This window comes from Hirundo rustica, chromosome 6 (genome assembly GCF_015227805.2).
Source record: "Hirundo rustica isolate bHirRus1 chromosome 6, bHirRus1.pri.v3, whole genome shotgun sequence".
Classification (NCBI taxonomy): domain Eukaryota; kingdom Metazoa; phylum Chordata; class Aves; order Passeriformes; family Hirundinidae; genus Hirundo; species Hirundo rustica.
Window position 1 is genome coordinate 16,844,290 of NC_053455.1, and position 18,377 is coordinate 16,862,666.

Sequence of the window (18,377 nt, forward strand, 5' to 3'; positions counted from 1 at the left end):
GAACTTTACTTGCTTTGGCAGAAGCTATTTCCTGAGAAAACAGACTGCTCTTGAGAGGACCAGAAGTTACCTAATCAATTATAATTCTTGTTTTCTGACTAGGAACCACAAACAAATTTTCTTGAAAACTGTGCTTTATCTTATCCTTATCAAGCAGAAAGTAGCCTACCTTAATGCAAAACTAGAGATCTGGAAGCAACTGTCCCCGGGAAATAATTTTAATGCTCACTTTTGCAAGGTTATGTCAAACAGCTGTATTCCCCAGATAAGTTGTCTACTCTGGTTCAGAGTTTTTTCTGCAAATCCCCAGTCTGGAGCAGTCTTCTTATGTGTCTCTCTCCCTCTTCAGCTCATCTCATTTTAAATTTTATTTGAAGACCTCCTGTCCATTTGCTGAAGCTTAGCTTCTCTGCTAGCCAGTTTTGTACTTAGCAGTAATTCCCCTGCTCATGAGTCTACTGTTTAAAAATCAGATGCATCTTGCACTTTGAAAGAATTCAACCAACTTACTATGTGTGAATAGCATAATATATTTTCTCCAAGATTAGATTTCTTTAAAAATAGACTGTGTTTTCTGGTAGCAAACTTGTGTTAGATAGAGAATTGGCCTTTAAGGTTAATGATGGGCTATTTTTTGTCACATTATTTTTTTTCAATCTAGATGAACAAATTACAGAGATGGCATTTATTTCAGTGAGCTTTAATTTGTGGGAGAATCTGAAGTGGGTTTTGCACATCTCTGAAAAATGTTTATTTTGAAGGTGTAATGGTTATTTTTTCCGTTATTATTCCTATTAGAGTATATTCTCTTCAACAAGTAGCAACAAATGGTATGAAGAAAATTATGTGGTGATACTATTCACCACATAAAGCTGCCATCTCTTGATTTTTCAGTAGGAGTGAGGAGATATGCTCTCTTGTGTACTGCATCTCACTGGAAAAGACCAGTGTCTTCTCTGAATAAAACTGGCTGCATATTTAAAGTTGGTAATGCTTTTAATGCTACTTCCATCATGGTAAACAACCTGGTTAAGCTGAGATGGGTGGAAAAATACATCATGGATGAGACTAAGTAATGATAAACTTGAAGACAGCAAGCTGTTTTGGGTTTTCATCACTTTTTCAGTTAGCAGTACAGTGTTGATCTTTTAAATTTTGATACTAATATGTGTCGACTTTATAGAGAGCCAAGAGGTAAGAGCCCTTTAGTTTCACCAGTTAATCATGGCTCTAGTCTGCATGTTTTGTTAAAACACTAGCTTTGCAAACAACACTTGACATGTGAAAAAAAATACCATTAGTTATAGTTACTGTATTTTTAGGCATGGATATTTAAGCATTTGAGGAAATTTGGAAGAATAAAAAGTAACTGGCTAAGCTGAGCATGTGCAAGTGTTATGGCAACTAAGAGTTGGTATGTCAGAGAGTAAGACAATAACTAATCTTTTTTACTCTTTTTCTAAATCAAAAAGTTAGATATTCTGCAAAGGTTATAAATTTTTTTCATAATAATTTTGAGTACTCAACATGTTACGTTTCAAATATGTTTGGCCCTGAAGCATGTATTCCCAGTAAGAAATAGGGAAACCGAAACATAGGTGCTGTGACATACCTAGCTTTAAATACAGTACAAGCCTCCTGATTTCTCATTTTGAGCATCACATTCATGGGACTCACATTTAATTCTTGTGATTATTCTTTCCAGTGCCTTTGCACTGTGAAGGAAATAATTTTCCCCATAGGCATCTCCAATGTCAATCTTGTTAGGGCAGCAGTATCAGTATTCCCACTGCCTGCTGAAAAGAGACTGTGGAGTGTCTTTTGTGGGCTTTGACTTGTATGTGATTGGCAGACATTAGAGGGACTTTCCCTTATGATATTTAAATTTAGTACTGTCACTGATAAACCTCCTATTAAAACATAGATTATTAAATCAGCTCTATCATTTATCAGTGAAAATGATATATTTGATAGTTCTTGCCTGTGCATGCAGTTTAAGTGAAGGGATCTGTGGCAGCTCCTTGATAGCCATTCAGCTCAGCCATGTAAAATGAAGTCTTTGTATCATTCACTTTCAATACTCTTAAATAATTTATCACTTCACTTACTAACATCTCTCTTTCCCACAGTTCCCTTCCTTTATGGAAGATTTGTCAGTGTTGCCTTGGATTTGCTCAGTGAATATATTATTTCCCAAGTATTGCAGCTGAGCTGCTTGGTGAAGGAGATGTCTGTTTGGATAGCAGACTGGTTCAGAAGTACCTGAGGCATCAGTGGGTTGTTTCTGTGATTTCTTTTTGCTCCGGTTTTGAGAGCTCACTTAAACATTGCACTGTTTTTTAGTAATGTACTTTTATAGGTGATAAAGGTAAACTTGTCTATGAATCTTTGTTTCTCATCTTACATTTTTACTTGGTAGTAAGATAAAATCATGAGAAGTTAACTGCAAACCAGAACTATATATGAAGTATATGGATGTGGAAATCTAAAGGAAAAAGGATTGCTGCTTTTATTGTACAATGAGTGGTTAGCTTTTCTTAGGTGTTCTCTTCAGGTCTGTGCTTTGGTGCATCTTCCTACAAATGAGAATCATACCTGGTTTTGAACAAAAAAGTACTAAGTCTCATTTTATGTCCTTGAGGAAATTGAAGACTATCACAGTCCCTACCTTGAATTGGTGAGCACAAATGTAACTCTGGAATGTTTATTTATGTGTAACCAGGGTCAGTTTTGGAGATCTAATGTCATAAATTTTCTTTCACTGTTATGTTGTTTGTGTGTTTATGTAATTACCATTATATGCGATAAATACAGTTTTGAGTAAGACTTCTCAGGCCAGCTTTTCCCTGAAGAGAGATCATATCCTGTGGGTGAGATCAGTTTGGTAAGAAATGGCAAACCATTACTCTGTGCTCCTGTTCTGTGATTAGTGGGAGGTACATAAAAGAGGGCTGCTTAATACCTTGAAGTGTGTCACAATGGTTGTAAGTATATATTTCTGTCCAGATGTTGAGGCTGATTGTAGTTTTGTACTAAGATGCACTTATAGGGGTCTTGGGAAATTGAGAAAGCTTTCTGCATCACACTGCATTACAGCTTCTTTCTGCTAATCCCTCATTTGTAGTTTTTACACGTGTGGCTTTTTCACACTAATCTGAGAAATCCTGTGTTGTGGTAGATGCTGGTGTGATGCTTTAAAGGAAGCTAGCTTTCAAGAAATAGCCCTTAAATTAGATTTGAAGTTGATTTAAGGAACATCTTTTCTTTCTTAAGAGCAGGTGTAGAACTGAAGGAAAAATAAATATTAGAAAAATGCTGAGTTAATGTGGAGTGCACATATACAAGAGCCACGTATCTATACATAAAACATTTGACCTGGAAGAAATCTTCAGTCTTTTAGTACTGCTCAGATGAACAAAGCAAAGCAATTCATTAGCAAAGCACTTACTTGGCAGAAATATGAAAGCATGAACATTGTTCACACTGTTAAAAGCTAAGCCCTGCAAGGAAGGACACTACCCAAAACCACTTGAGCATGCTTTAATAGGCCCATTAGGATTCAGACACTTGATTCTTTCTATTTTTTTTCTAAATACTTTGATGAAAAATCCCAAAGTTTTTGAATGCTTTCCTGTGATCCCAGGAACTAAACTATGTAAGTGAATTTACAAATGCTTCTTTTATGGATGTCTCTAAAATTAACAAGTGAGTTCCATTTTTTGTCTGGGTTCTAATAATTAGTCTTTAATCAGCGATGCCAGTGAAATGATTTCTTGCAACTCAGTGTGTTCAGTCTTGCTCAGACACTTCTAACACACTGTTTACATCTCACACATTGAACTTAGTACTTCAGACAATATCCTCAGGAAATCAGGCATACGAAATCATTCTTTACAACCTTTGTTTCTTCTGGACTGATAAAAAAAAAGGTGCATACAAATATCAACAAAAAATAGAGGTAGGAGGAAAGACTACCAAGGCTTTTTCATTATTTCAGATTTTTATTAGCTCTCAGCAAACACGCAAGAGTGAGCATTTGTAAATTCTCTGCTGCAGCGGTGTAAGATGCAATCATTAGAAAACCAAACCAGGCTTCACTGTGGTCAGTGCTGTTAAAAGTTGACTTTTTAAAATTATTCCAGAACATAACATAATGTATTGTGTTACATTAGCTTAGTTAGCTGTATTCTGCATAGTATAATATGTTTAGAAGAAATAGTGAATTGTGAGTGATATAAAGACCTTATCTTTAAAGGGCTATAGAAATAACAACAACAGCAAAAAAATCATGTGGATTCAACATTTCTTCTGCACAATATGCAGTGTGAAAATCGTTTTAAAGCTCTAAATCTACATGGATAAAGTTGGTGTTAGGTAGCACTCTGGAAGAACACTTGCCATCTATCAGAAGTGATCTGACCTACTAAAAGAAAGGATTTTCCCCTGGCTTCTGAATTAAAATGTCCCTGATGGTAAGTGGGTTTTGCTACCTTAAAATAAGTTTTTTAAAATAAAGACACAATTTTAAAAGTACATCCTCTCATTAAAAACAACCCCCTTATTTTCTAAATGTGTGCAAGTAATGAATTAAGGCAGACATTGTCATGTGTTTACAAATGTTCAGAAGATGAGCAGGTGAACCTCTATCAGCTGCAAAGCCATTTCAATTTCCATTTTTCCATGTTCCTTCTTACAGTTTGTCCTGACAGCTGACAATAGCTTCTTTGGGATTCTGTCTGGTTTTTAATTTGTGGCTATTTGAAAAAGTGATAGCCACACTAGCACTGGAACAGATGGCATTGTGAGGGTCATGGACCCAAAGATTTACCAGAGGGCTATGAAATGCTATGGCACAAATGCAGTCTGTGATGGTGCTTTGTCATATTGAATGCCTAGCCATGAGTTGGTAGGTTACAGTTGCCAGAAATAACTGGTTCTGATGTAAAGTATAAAACAGAATGAAATGCTGTCAGATCTATTAAAATAATTGACACATCAAACTTAATTTCCTTTAAAATTGTGTTATGATAGTATGACAGTAGCAGCTGGTGATCTCTGGAAAATAAATGAGATAGCTTTAGCTTGGCCATCCACACTCACCTCACTTGCTGCAGAATCAAAGCCTAAGCTTCAGAAACGTAGGGATGTGTTTTGAACAGGTGTGGTCTTTCTGCCATGTGGATTACATTTGATTTAAAATAAGACTTATATCTGAATAATTTTGTGAACATAAATCCGTGGATGTTTAACACAATAGCTGTAGGAAATGTTTCTATCTCACCTCAGACTCAGCAGCTCACTTAAGTTCCACAATTCCCATCTTCCTCAGCAAACCCATGCTGTTGCTGTAGTTCTTATGCCATGAAAATCCCTTTCTTGAAAAGTGGAAGCTGCTACTCTGCATTTCAGCTCTTTACTCAGAGAGCATTAATTTCCCAGTTTGCTTGCTCTGATCAAATCCTAGCTTTGTGGGGGAGTGCCTTTCTGTCATTCTTGTTCTTCCTGCCAACTGTGCTCCAGTGAACTAGAAAAAGGACTCAAATGGACTGTTGAGGCTGTTACACTCAGGGAAGCAGGCTCAAATTTATTCCAGCTGCCTGTCAGCTGACAATAGTAAACCAAAGGAGAGGACTGAGGGAGAAACAGCTTTTGGAATTACATTTTCTCTGCAGATTCCAACCTTGTGCACTAATTTATTATACAGTTTGAAAAATGTATTTCAAGAGCCATAAACCAACCACAGAATATGATTTAACATGCAATGTCAATCAGAGCAGTGATGGATATCCACTTAGAAAAAGTCTATAACTGCAAGTCATATTTTGCCTCAATCTTCAACAGGAATGTGATATTCATCATGGATGGCAAAGGTAAAATTACCAGTGGAAATGAAAGTATGGAAATGATGGCAGGTACTTGCTGATGGAAGAGTATGGAGGAGTTGACCAGAATTCTGGAAGAACTTGTTGATGAAATAACAAGAAATCTTGTCATAAGATTGTCCACAACAACAGGGGATAGAAATGAATTACCTAAGAAGACTCTTCTGATCTGATGTTGATTAAATGGAAAATGCCTTACTTTTGCAAGTTTTAGATAAAAAATTAACAATTACTCTACCAAAACAAACAAACAAACAAACAAAAACAGTTGAGAGAAAATGTGATAGGATTATATGGAATTTAATTATAAAACTTGGATAATGCTTCATTATATTAGTCTGTTTGCTTCCACATCAGTGCTAGCAAAAGCTGATATGTTGAAGTCCATTGATGTTATTCTTAGCTCTTTAATATTTTTTTCCCCAAAATACTGCTGTTTGGGCTTCTCTTTTAGTTGTCAGAAGCTTTTTTCTGTAGTTTTCAGTATGTTCAACTTCTTCCAATTTTGTGCAGGGTAAGTCAGTATACAGGGTAGTGTTTGTTTTATTTTTCTGAAAGTGCTAGAAGCCCTTTCTTAGCCAATGGTTAGGCTCTGGCTCTTCTGACCTGTGCCTGATGGTGCACAGATGGGAGGGTGTGGGCCCTCCCTTCCCACTGAAAATAGCTGTCCCTTAAAGAAGGATCTGCTGGCAGCTGTCCTGGCAGTCTGGCAGGTTAGCAGCTACCTACAGCTTCTGCCTTGCCTTTCGGAATCCGGGCAGAGAGGGGGTGCGCTCCCTCTCCTGCCGCGAGGTCTTTGCACACTGCCATGGGGATGTCCCTTCCAGGGCAGGGTGCTGAGCCCCAGCAGCAGATGGCAGATCACATCTGCTTTGAGGGAGAGGAAGTGGTCTGTTTCCTGGGGATGCTATAAAAATATACATTTATTAACGCTGTCGTAAAAATAACCTTTTTTTTTCCTTAGAGGTTACTGCAGTGCCATTGTACTAAGTGCTGCTGTGGTGTCATAACACTTTTGAAACAGTGACATTAGTCATAGTTATAACATATGTATGTACGTATTTTTATATGCAGAAGTCTCTTTGGCTAAGGGCAAAAGGAATAAAAAAGTGAATAATATGCTTTAATCTATGAATTTCTGTTTTATTTTAGTAATGAAAAGATTGATCATCTTTTATCTAACACCGCAGTTCTGACTTTGAATATTTAATACAGCATTTTTCAGAATATTTGAGAGAAATGCACATGCATAAATGCAAAAAGGTATTCAGAAGAATATCATTCACTTCTGATTCCTTTTCCATAGGCTCAGAAGTGCAGACAAATAAGTGCTAGTTTCTGTAGTACTGAGTGTGTACAAGCATGGACCAATCTAGCTAAAGATCTCCGAAGCTCCATTTGAACTCTGACTCTATTAATTATAAATTTTACTCGCAGAACCTAGTACTGGATCTGCAGCTCTGGTTTTCCTTTGACGCACAAGCTATTCCCCTAACTTCAGATTGATTTCTTCATTCAAACATTTGATCAATTTTTCTAATTACTGTTTCCAGAAGCCACCTACAACTAGTATGTTCTATGTGGTGGTTCAGAAGAACTGTCATTAAAGAAAAACAGCTTCTTAAAAAGTCACTGCTTGCTATTTCTAATTATTTATCCTTTAATTCTATCCATAATTGACTGATGGACAGAAAAACATTAATTTCTTGATATTATGATAGTTTTGCATGGAGGACAAGCTTTCAAAACCAGGAACCTCCAGGTGTTCTAAACTGGAACCTAGTTTTAGGCAGTGGAGTAAGGACTCTGTATTCCTGGTATCCTCAGTTCTTGTGAAAAATCCAATATTTTGCTCAAATAATTGAATATTGGCTAAGTAGACTTTGAGGCTCCTCAGTTCAAAAATCTTGGTCTGAGGTTTTCTGTTTATCCTGTTTGGCACTTGTACAATTTTGGAGGATTTGGTTTTTGGTTTTTTTCCTCTTTTGGATATTGAAAATTCTATGTTACTCCTAGGTTTTGAATAACAGAAATACAGTTTGCTATACTTCTGACCTTTCGACTCAATACTGAAAAAATAATGGCATCAATAACAAACAGTGCTTCAGAGTCTCTGTATGGAGCATAATGACCCAGTGGTAAACTTGGCCGTGCTTTGAGCCCAGGCAGTGTTGAAATATAGCTACAGATTAGACTGATAAAGTGGCAGGATTTCTGTAGGGAACACACTGTGATGTGTTTATATCTGTAAACTGCCTACATAGGGCAAAGGGTGAGGATATGAATCACAAAAGACAAGAACATACCAAATTACGGAAATTATGATGGGCCCATTCCATAAACAGCACTTGGGGAAGCTGTGATCTCCTTCACCCATTTTCATCACAGGTGTATGTATTTTATACATCTGGGAAGTCCTCATTTCTGGTTTGTGGGAAAGGTGAGAAGATGATGTGGCTTCAGTGCTGGGATGGGGGGAAGGGAAGATGCAGTGCTGCCAAGCTTCCAGATGGAGGGAGGTGATCCAGAGACCTACACACACTTCAGCGTCACCTCATGGTGTCAGACCTGGGACAAAATGTGAAATGTTTGCACCAGATAACAAGCACTCTGAGTTTAGGACTGGCCATAATCTAAGAACTAAGGCTACACTTAAAATTATTCCCTGATGTCAGTGGTGATGCAGTACTTGCCAGAGCTGTAACCATCTGACTTGTGAAGGGAGAACCATTGTGATGTGGTTGCTGTGTTGGTAGCCACAGCATATAAAATAAGACCCTCAGTGTAATTTTCAGATGGAGATAAAAAGTTAAATAAGCTCTGGAGTCACTAGCTGTTTCACTTTATCTCAAGGTGTTTTATTGTTTCCAGTGTGCTTGCTGTAGTCAAACGAGTTCTTGCAACGTAGCCTGGCAGTCATGCTGTTTTTTAAAAAGCTGATAGGATGATCACATAAGGTGTAAATCAAAATTACAGCAGATTATTGCAAGAACATGTTGTCTTAACAGGAAAAGAACTCTCCCAAGAGCTTCCATCTCAGTGGAAGGCTACAATCAGCAGTTTTTAAAAACAACCTTCAATTTTGAACCCTTCTGCCTTCTGAGCTGTGAGCAGTAAGGAACTAAAAGACAAGCACATCCTTGTGGGAAGGGGTCACTCATTTCCAGGGGAGGTATAAGTACACAAAGGTGCTCCTGACCACACGGGTTCGTTATTTCATGCTGCTGATGTGAAATTCAGCGAGTAACAAAGCCAAAGTTGTTGTTTTAAAAATCTGTTGCCAAGCAGTAGGTTTTCTCCTAGCAACAAGTGTTTTGCAGCAAGGGAAGCAATTGGATCCCTTAGGGGGTATGTTGGAACTGGGGGAAGGGCAGAGAGATAACAAAGGGGGCTCCAGCGGGGCCAGAGCGCACGGAGGGTGGGCTGGGCACAGAGGGAGGGGGTGAGGCACACAGGGACGTGTGGCACACAGGGACATGGCACACAGGGACGTGTGGCACACAGGGACATGGCACACAGGGACGTGTGGCACACAGGGACATGGCACACAGGGACATGGCACACAGGGATAAGTGGCACACAGGGATATGTGGCACACAGGGACATGGCACACAGGGACATGGCACACAGGGACGTGTGGCACACAGGGACGTGGCACACAGGGAGGTGTGGCACACAGGGACGTGTGGCACACAGGGACATGGCACACAGGGACATGGCACACAGGGATGTGTGGCACACAGGGACATGGCACACAGGGACATGGCACACAGGGATGTGTGGCACACAGGGACGTGGCACACAGGGACGTGGCACACAGGGATGTGTGGCACACAGGGACGTGGCACACAGGGACGTGGCACACAGGGATGTGTGGCACACAGGGACGTGGCACACAGGGACGTGGCACACAGGGATGTGTGGCACACAGGGACGTGGCACACAGGGACGTGGCACACAGGGAGGTGTGGCACACAGGGACATGTGGCACATAGGGACATGGCACACAGGGACGTGAGGCACACAGGGATGTGTGGCACATAGGGACATGGCACACAGGGACGTGTGGCACACAGGGGCATGTGGCACACAGGGATATGTGGCACACAGGGACATGGCACACAGGGATATGTGGCACACAGGGATGTGTGGCACACAGGGACATGGCACACAGGGATATGTGGCACACAGGGACGTGTGGCACACAGGGACATGTGGCACACAGGGACGTATGGCACACAGGGATATGTGGCACACAGGGATGTGTGGCACACAGGGACATGGCACACAGGGACGTGAGGCACACAGGGACGTGAGGCACACAGGGATGTGTGGCACACAGGGACGTGGCACACAGGGATGTGTGGCACACAGGGACGTGAGGCACACAGGGATGTGTGGCACAGGTGCTGGTCTGGGGCAGGCTCTGAACAGAAGTGTTGGCTCAAGGCACAGGTTCGTATTTGTTCATCAGCTGCTTTGTTTGGTTTAGCGAGTGATTGAATGTAGTATTATTAGCTGGTTGTTCTCATTTATAAAAGAAAATCCATCCTGAGCTGCTAGGAAGTTTTATTTACACAATATTTGAAGAAATAGGCTTTTTATTTTTCAAAATAGTTGCCTCGTTTGCGAAAATAAGTAATTTTTATTCTGCATTTTGGAAAACAAATCATATTCGTGTTGCAGTTTCTTTTCCGATTTAAAAAAAAAAAAAACCTATTTATTATCACCTTTACTTGTAAAGTAGGTGTAGTGTGGTCAATCCAGTTGGTTTTAAACCTTATAATGTGGCTACCCTTCAAAATCCCCGCATTAAAACGCAACCTGTGTCTGCAGATACAGAACTATGTTTGTTCATCATTTTTCTGGTGGAATGGCTTATTTCTAACTGATGTGCTATGTCACAATCTTTTCATACTTGCAGAAAATAGTCACGCACAATGACTCAACATGCATGTGCCTTTGAAAGGAGTTTGTAAATTATTTCTTATGCAAAGTCATACTTTGACTAGCTGGACATGTTTCAGCACAATGTCATCAGCTAAAATGAAAACAGGAGAGCACAGTGTATAAATAATCTTCTGTTTCAATCTATGCAAGTATAAATATTGATTATAGGCTACATATAAAATGCGTATTTTTACCACAGAGGTTGGAAAGTATCAGCTGTAGAATTTGACTTATTTTTTCCATGTATCGTGCAGATTCTTCTCATTTTGCCTCACTAACACTTCTGTTTCATTATTATCGCATAACACTGTCAAGTCTCTGGTAAACCTTCAAGTTTGATAGATTTTTTTTAAAAATAGCAGCCACCTTAACACTTGCAAAATAGGCTGAAAAAGCAGCATGTAACGAGGGGCAGTTTTGTGTTGCTAAAATTACACTGCATATGGATTTGCAATGCATACATTGCACACTGAGTTTTATAACTATTTATGGTCATAATCCCTGATTTTTAAGTTTTTAGATAGGATGGGGATGTTTCTAGCACGTCCTTCTGAGATCACAGCTTAAAGTTGATTATCTCTTAGGCTGGGACCTACTTAAAAACAGTAAGATAGTGAACTGGGAAAATTATTGTGAAGTTGGATGAAGCAAGTTCTTTAAATCTTTTGTTGCTTTTAAAATCATTGTTTTTCACATTAGAATAGCTCTGTCTGCTTATACATTATCAGCTGTTAGCTTATTGGGCTTCAGCAGGTCATCAGCAAAACAGGCCACTGTTGTTCTGTCTCCCTGCTCTTATCATTAAAAGCAAAATCAGCCCCTTTTTTATTTTCATATGCTTATAATGTGTTCTTATAGCTGTTGTTTTTGCAAGGCAAACCTTAAGCTTGAGGGCTATTTTTTAGCTAAGTAAGAGTGGTATCATACAAATACAGAAGCTTTTTAGCAAACAAGTCATGTCAATAGACCTTCCAGGAATAAATTAATATGAATATCATATCTGGTACAACTCAAATTTCCATAGTTGAGGCTTCTGTAGGTCAACAGACTTCGTTTCTTTAAGCATGGGGAGAATCTCTGGCACTTTTTGGTGTCTTAAGTCAGCCGCATTTCTTGTTCTTGTTCTGTCCATTTCTCTCATTTCCCAGTTTCCTTCTCTACAGAGCACCCTCCCTGAAAAAGGCAAGAGTGCAAATGCACTCATGGTCACAGTTCCCCTTCTTTTTCATTTTTAAATGAATTTCATTGCTTTTGAGAGCATCTCCCACTTCTAGTCCATATTTTTCTCAGAGAAAATGAAAATATTCCTTTTGATACCAAGTGAATAAAGGTAAAAATCTCAAGTGGTGCTTCTGTTGAGACTGAGAACTGTTTATTTTTAGGCACAGTGAAGTAGTCAGACAGTTAAACTTGAAGGAAACCTCCATCTCTCTTGGGACAAAGTTTTTAGTTACACTGAAGAAACCACAGTGATCTTTGTAGTGTTACCTTTCTACCCCTTTTTCCCCCGAGTTAATGCAAATATGATTTAGCACTTTATCATAAAGCTCTGGTTTGATGAGACATATGATGGACAATAATTATGACTGTAATTTTTTCAACGTTAGTGCCACAGAAAAAAAATTAATCTTAGCTTCTGATTTGCCGAGAAGCAAATTTAAAAAGTGACCTTGCTAGACTGCTCTATATGGCTGGTGTTAATAATTTTTTAAATAGCTGTTTTTCAAAATGAAAAATCAGTTACTAACAGAATTGTAGTCCTATGTTTATTTGTCTAGATATGTGGTTTGCATTGACTGTTTGGTTAATCATTATGACAGGTTCATTTGCAAAGACAGAAAGCCCATCTGCAGAAAAAAAGATACCTTTGCAGTGATGACTACACTACATGCTTATTTAAACAATTATGGCTTTATACAATTGCTTATTACATGATGTTGCTCAGGTTCTGAGTCATGATGTTTTATTAATAAATAAGAATGCATTTTCTAACTGGAAATTTTATTTGAAGACTGTAATGCTCCATTTGGAAATCCAAATTCATTTGAATGTTTTCCTTTTAAAAGATGCTTACATTTGTCTAATGAACGAATGGCCCTGTTTGACTGAACATTGTAAATAACAGTCCTTGGAGATAAGTTTGGGTGAAATAAGCAAAGAATAGCAGTTTTGTATGTGGAGAAATGTAAAATGAAATATGAAGGGAATGACTGAGGAAAGAAACACATGTAAAATCATTGCCCAACAAGAGGGAGATTTTGTGACTCCAGACTGGGCGAGGAAAGAACTGGCAAGATCTGGAAAATAGCCTGTGGCAAAATTTGGAAGCACTTTCATCCCCACTTTGATTAATTCCTAGAGGTTTTTATTCTGTTAGGATGTGAAGTTTGTGTGGAACCTGTCTGTAGTGACAACAGTACCTCGCTGTCGAAGGCAGCACAGTGTTACACAGTGTAGCTCTTTCAGAAAGCCCCTTTGGAGAGCCCCTGGAGGCTCTCGGAATTGCAAAATCCCTTTTAGTTCCAGCTCTGGCTAGGCACTGTAAAGGACTGCTGACCTTTCCTTGAGCAGAGAGGATCTCAGCTCCACAGATCTTTGGGTACTGTTGATTATTCAAAGTGACTGGTATAAATATCAGCGGACTGGAGACATGAAGCACTGGTTTCATTGGTTGTGATGATGGCACAAAAAAGTCTCTTCGTTTCTTCAGAGATTCTCTTCACTTTCTGCCTGTGCCATTTCTCATTAGAATTCTCTCTTGGAGTTTTTTCAGTTGCAGAATCAACCCCTACAATGTAGAACAGGCTAAAAGGAAAATAAGGTTCGCCGAGAGTTTACAACACGTGGACGTCCTAACCAGAGAGAAAATGAAAGCCTTAACACACCCAGAGGGGATCAGTGATTTTATAGGAAAAAAATCAACCTCAAAGGAACCCCAAAATTCTCAGCAAACCAAACATGGAGTAAAATAATAAGCAAAATTAAGAAGTCTGCACACATTAGAGGCTTTTATAACTGTGTTAGAAGCAAATGTCATACATTTATTGTTCTTTCATGTGAAAGAGATGCAATAGCAGGAAAGATCCTGCTTTGTCCTGCAGATGCCAACAGTTATCTTAAACACCTCTGTCAAGTACTGCAGCATTCTAGAATGTACAAAGAACAAATAGGTTGCCTTAGATTTCTGTAATTCCTTAGGAACTTACTGGTTTTATTATATTTTGTTGAATGGATGTTTTCGTACTGACAGTTCTTGTTATTTACACGAATTATTATATAGCACTTTTTCTAATTGATTCAGGTTCCAGAATCCCTCTTATATTTTATCCTTTTAAAGATTTATAGAGCGGATATACAGAAAAGGCATTCTCCTTAGGTTTTAAGGTAACGTGCCAAGTCTTAAGGTGCGAACCATATGTCACTTAGGTACCCCTCTGTGTTTCTGCAGAACTGATGTGTTGTTCACGCCCACCTCCAGCCATAAAGCAGAAGCCTTAACATTATTCTGTAGATAAATGTTGTCTGTACATCTGCTGCTAAACAGGTGAAGGCCAGAACTGTTAGCTTTGAGATTTTGTTTCCAGTTAGAAAGCAGAGGAGTGAAGGACTGGGATAATTTGTACTGATTTCTGGGAAGTCTTAGAGGAGTTTTGGTTTGGGAAGGGGGTTATTTGGGTGGGTTCTGTTGTTGTTGCTGGTTTTAGTGGTTTAGGTTTTTTTTCCTGAAGAGTTAATACAGAAAGCAAGCATATCCTGACAGCTGATAAACAGAAGTTAGTTTTCTGGGATGAGTGTTGCTGTGAGGTCACCGAAGGATATTGCTGCGTGATGGACACGCTTGCTCCTTCTGCCTGTGCTGTGTGACGCTTAATAGAGCAAAGTCAGGCGAGGACTGCAAACACTTTGAAATGTTCTGTGCCTCAGAATTTTAATGGAGTCATCCGGGAGGGGGATTTACAAACTGGACACTTACAATGCATGACATCTGACCATCATTCTGAGAGAGTTAATGAATCAGAGGGTATTTTGGATTCTTTCTCTAGATCACTTATTTGAGTTCAGCCCACAGCTACAGCAATCAAATGTCACTATCCTTTTAATGCTCTGCATGAAACAAGTCTAATTTTCTATTGGTTCTTTGGAAGCAAAGCTTCTTGTCCCAGGGCTACCACCTGAGGCAGGAGTCTTCATGCCATTCCAGGTTAAGACACCAGTGAAAGACTGACTTTGAGGAGGCGCTGCCTTGAGAAAGCTGTGTCCCCAAAACACGAGGGGACAGTATGCAACCTCATTGCCCACCCAAGAGTGGTTCCTTCACCACTGCTAAACGCTAATTTCAGCACTAATGCTTGTATTCTTAGGAAAGTACAACAGCAGGCAAACTGCCAGTATTTGCTCTAGTTCTATCATTTGGAAAGTCTCAGCTGTCCTTTTTGCCATACAGGATAGGGCAGATGTGACGTAATATGTGTCTCTTCCTATGAACAGGCTTATATCTACAAAATCTGGTTTTTCTTTGGTCTTGAAATGAACAGCTTGTTGTTAGCAAGCAGGGAAAATATTTAAGAAAAAAAGTATTAGCACTATTCAAGTAATTCACATGTTTAACTAGTATAAAATATACATATCTGTACCCCAAAAAAGCAAGGCTTATGGAAATAGAGACCCTTACCTTGAAAAATAAGAACATTTAAACTTTATTAAGATTAGGTGCATTGCAGTGACACCGGCTTTGTGTATTCCATCTCCTTACTTCATTTTTTTGTAGTTTCACATCTGATACCTACCAGTCACTGACAATCACTTCACTGCAGGAAAACAAAGCACTGACCCTGAGAGTTATCCAGTTTTTGTATTGGAAGTATTGTTCACTTGCTCTGAAAATGCTGACTCAATTGACAGCTCAAAAAAAGTCCGAACCCAGAAAAGCCCTCTAGCACTTCTATGTGAGAGCATCTGCCAGGCTGATAGAAATTAGCCTGCATTGCATTTATTTATTCACTTGCCAGCACTGTACAGCACTCTTTATATTGTTCTACAGAGCAGGCTATGCTCAGTTTTTTTCTGTAGGATGGAGTTAACAGCCTTCCCAAGCTGAAAGTCAGCCAGGTGGGCACAATTCCAGAAATGTATGGTGGATAATTCAGGGGCCGCATAGAATGCCAGTACTTTCTAATCATCGGTGCTTAGGTTAATAAGGATTTGAGAGACAGATGTACAGAGAGATAAAACAAATTGTGGTCCAAGGAATGGGGGCTGGGAGGGCAGAAGTCACAAGGCTGATGTAAGCATGTAATTAGGACACCTCTCTGCAAAACAAAGATTTGTGGTCCCTGTGTTTTGCAATGCCGAATCACAATGTAAAAATGCATAGTATCATTCGGATTATAATCATCCCAAAATAAAGCTCTCTTACTGGGTCATTCCATGACTTTGCTGGCACAGTAACATAGCCAAATGTGATGGATAGAGATTTCCATGGCCTCATTCAGCCCATATCCTTGTGGGTTTGGACATGCTCTGGATCATGTAGTGCTTAATTGGATCCCATCTTGCAAAGGAACGTAGAGGATCTGTGACAAGGACACTCATGAGGAAGTTCTGTGCCTGCTGGTCCTGTGTGCGCTACTGGGGCAGTATTGGTCCCTGTTCCTGTTCCACAGATTAAATCAAGCACCGTGGTTGTTGCCCTTTGAGCTGAACTCAGCCTTGTTACAGCCATCCCCGAGTGCCCCTGGTGCCGTGAATGGTCTCAGTGTTACCGGGCATGAGCTGGGTGCTGAGATGCACAGGGAGGATGTGAAAACTTCAGGGCATACACCTTAGGACTTCAGATAACCGGAGCTTGCACAAAAGCCCAGGTACTTCCTGCCTCTTGGCAAACAGGGGGAGTTTTTGTTGTTTGGTCTTTGTTTCCTGTCCAAAGCCACTTGACTTTGTTGGTGTGGAGTAGCTTGCTCCAGTCCTGCATCAGGTCAACTCTTTTCTTAAATATAAAAAAATAAATAAAAATTACACAGTCTAACACTTGGAGCCCAAGAGTTGCCTACCTTTATTTCACTTCAGTGACCTTGTTTGAGCTTCAGGAAAGCCCTACTGGTCAATCTCAGCCACTTTCCCTTTGTTTTCGTGCAGGCTCTGATACTTCACCAGCTCGGGCGCTATAGCTTGGCGGAGAAGATTCTCAGAGACGCTGTCCAGGTGAACTCCACAGCCCACGAGGTCTGGAACAGCCTGGGAGAGGTGCTGCAGGCTCAAGGCAATGATGATGCCGCGACCGAATGCTTCCTGACGGCACTGGAGCTTGAGGCCAGCAGTCCCGTGGTCCCTTTCACCATCATCCCCAGAGTCCTGTGACAGGGCATCTCCATCAGCCGGTTTTCAGCTTGACTTCTGGGTGAGCAAACCCAGTGTATGGGAGAGACTGCCTGGTAACTGGTTAGTTTGAGACGCTTTAGAGCTACAGGTAACAAACTCCACTCTTCTGCAGGAAAGTGGCCAAAGCAGGGAGGTGCCACCATTTGTTAATGTCAGACTGAGAGGACAGCGCGGCGAGCCAGAGCCAAATCACTCATATCGCCTGCAGTTTTGCCCTGGTAGTTTTAAAACATCATTATATTGTTCATGGATGATGTGCCATATTTTGTTAGTGAAACTTGAGTGTTACATAAAATTATAATGGAATCAACTACCAACTGTAGAATAAGTTAAGATTCAGTGGCAGAGCAGACTATTTTTAACAAGGCTGTTAATAAAACTGTTCTCTTCCTGCCTCTCAACCTCTTTTGGCCCAAAGTCAAAATGTGAATTTTCTGTTTCCACCTCTATTTTTGTCCAGGCCAGAAAATCAGTTGACTTCTTGTTTTTAGTTGTTAATAACTGTGATGTGTGGCTAACTGTTATCTAGAGCAAAGGCTGAGTACAAGAATATTTATATTTTACCAATGTATGCCTGTTACAAAAAATATATTAGTTATTTAAGTTTAACTTTTTTATGTGAATTCAGAGTTTATTTATCAATGGAAATATGTAAAAAGAAGCCTCAAATGGAATATTTACCGACATTCCTTATACATGAACCCACACTTGGCTAAATGGGAAGATTATGTTAATAATAAAATGATTTTTAAATGGAACCTTTCCTGTGTCCTGGTTAAGAATCTGAGGGAAATAGATGGCATGTGAACAGATTTTGATGAGGTAGCTGGCTGGCCTTGAAGATGAACAACATCAAAATTAAATATTCTGAGACCAGTCTAGAGAAAAGAAGCTGGTATACTCTTTGCCAGTGGTACTGTTATCTTAGTTTTCAGGTTTTCTTAAATCTTCACAACTCCTTTTTTATTCTTTCCACTCCAGCTCTTGATGAAGCCAGATTACACTGCCTCTACATAATACATGGACATTTACATATACCTTGGTAATGCTTGGGAAAAGCACGTTAAATATTTATACAATATTTTTTTGGTTTTTACTGTCTTCGTAGTTCTTTCTCAACATCTCCTGCCCTTTGTGTCCCTTGAAAGAAACGTTGGCTGGTTTAGT

The 18,377-nt window shown here is 39.7% G+C and overlaps 1 protein-coding gene across 3 annotated transcripts in view; it reads left to right on the top strand.

Annotated features, from left to right (window-relative positions):
* The window catches only part of TTC7B (tetratricopeptide repeat domain 7B), a 126,904-nt gene extending 108,936 nt beyond the window's left edge, over positions 1 to 17,968 (top strand). For all 3 annotated transcript variants that reach the window (XM_040067348.2, XM_040067345.1, XM_040067347.2), the window contains one exon: positions 16,968 to 17,968. In XM_040067348.2, coding sequence (XP_039923282.1) covers positions 16,968 to 17,189 — 222 coding nt within the window. In that variant the 3' untranslated portion in view covers positions 17,190 to 17,968. The remainder of the gene's footprint in view (positions 1 to 16,967) is intronic.
* Positions 17,969 to 18,377: the final 409 nt, after the last annotated feature.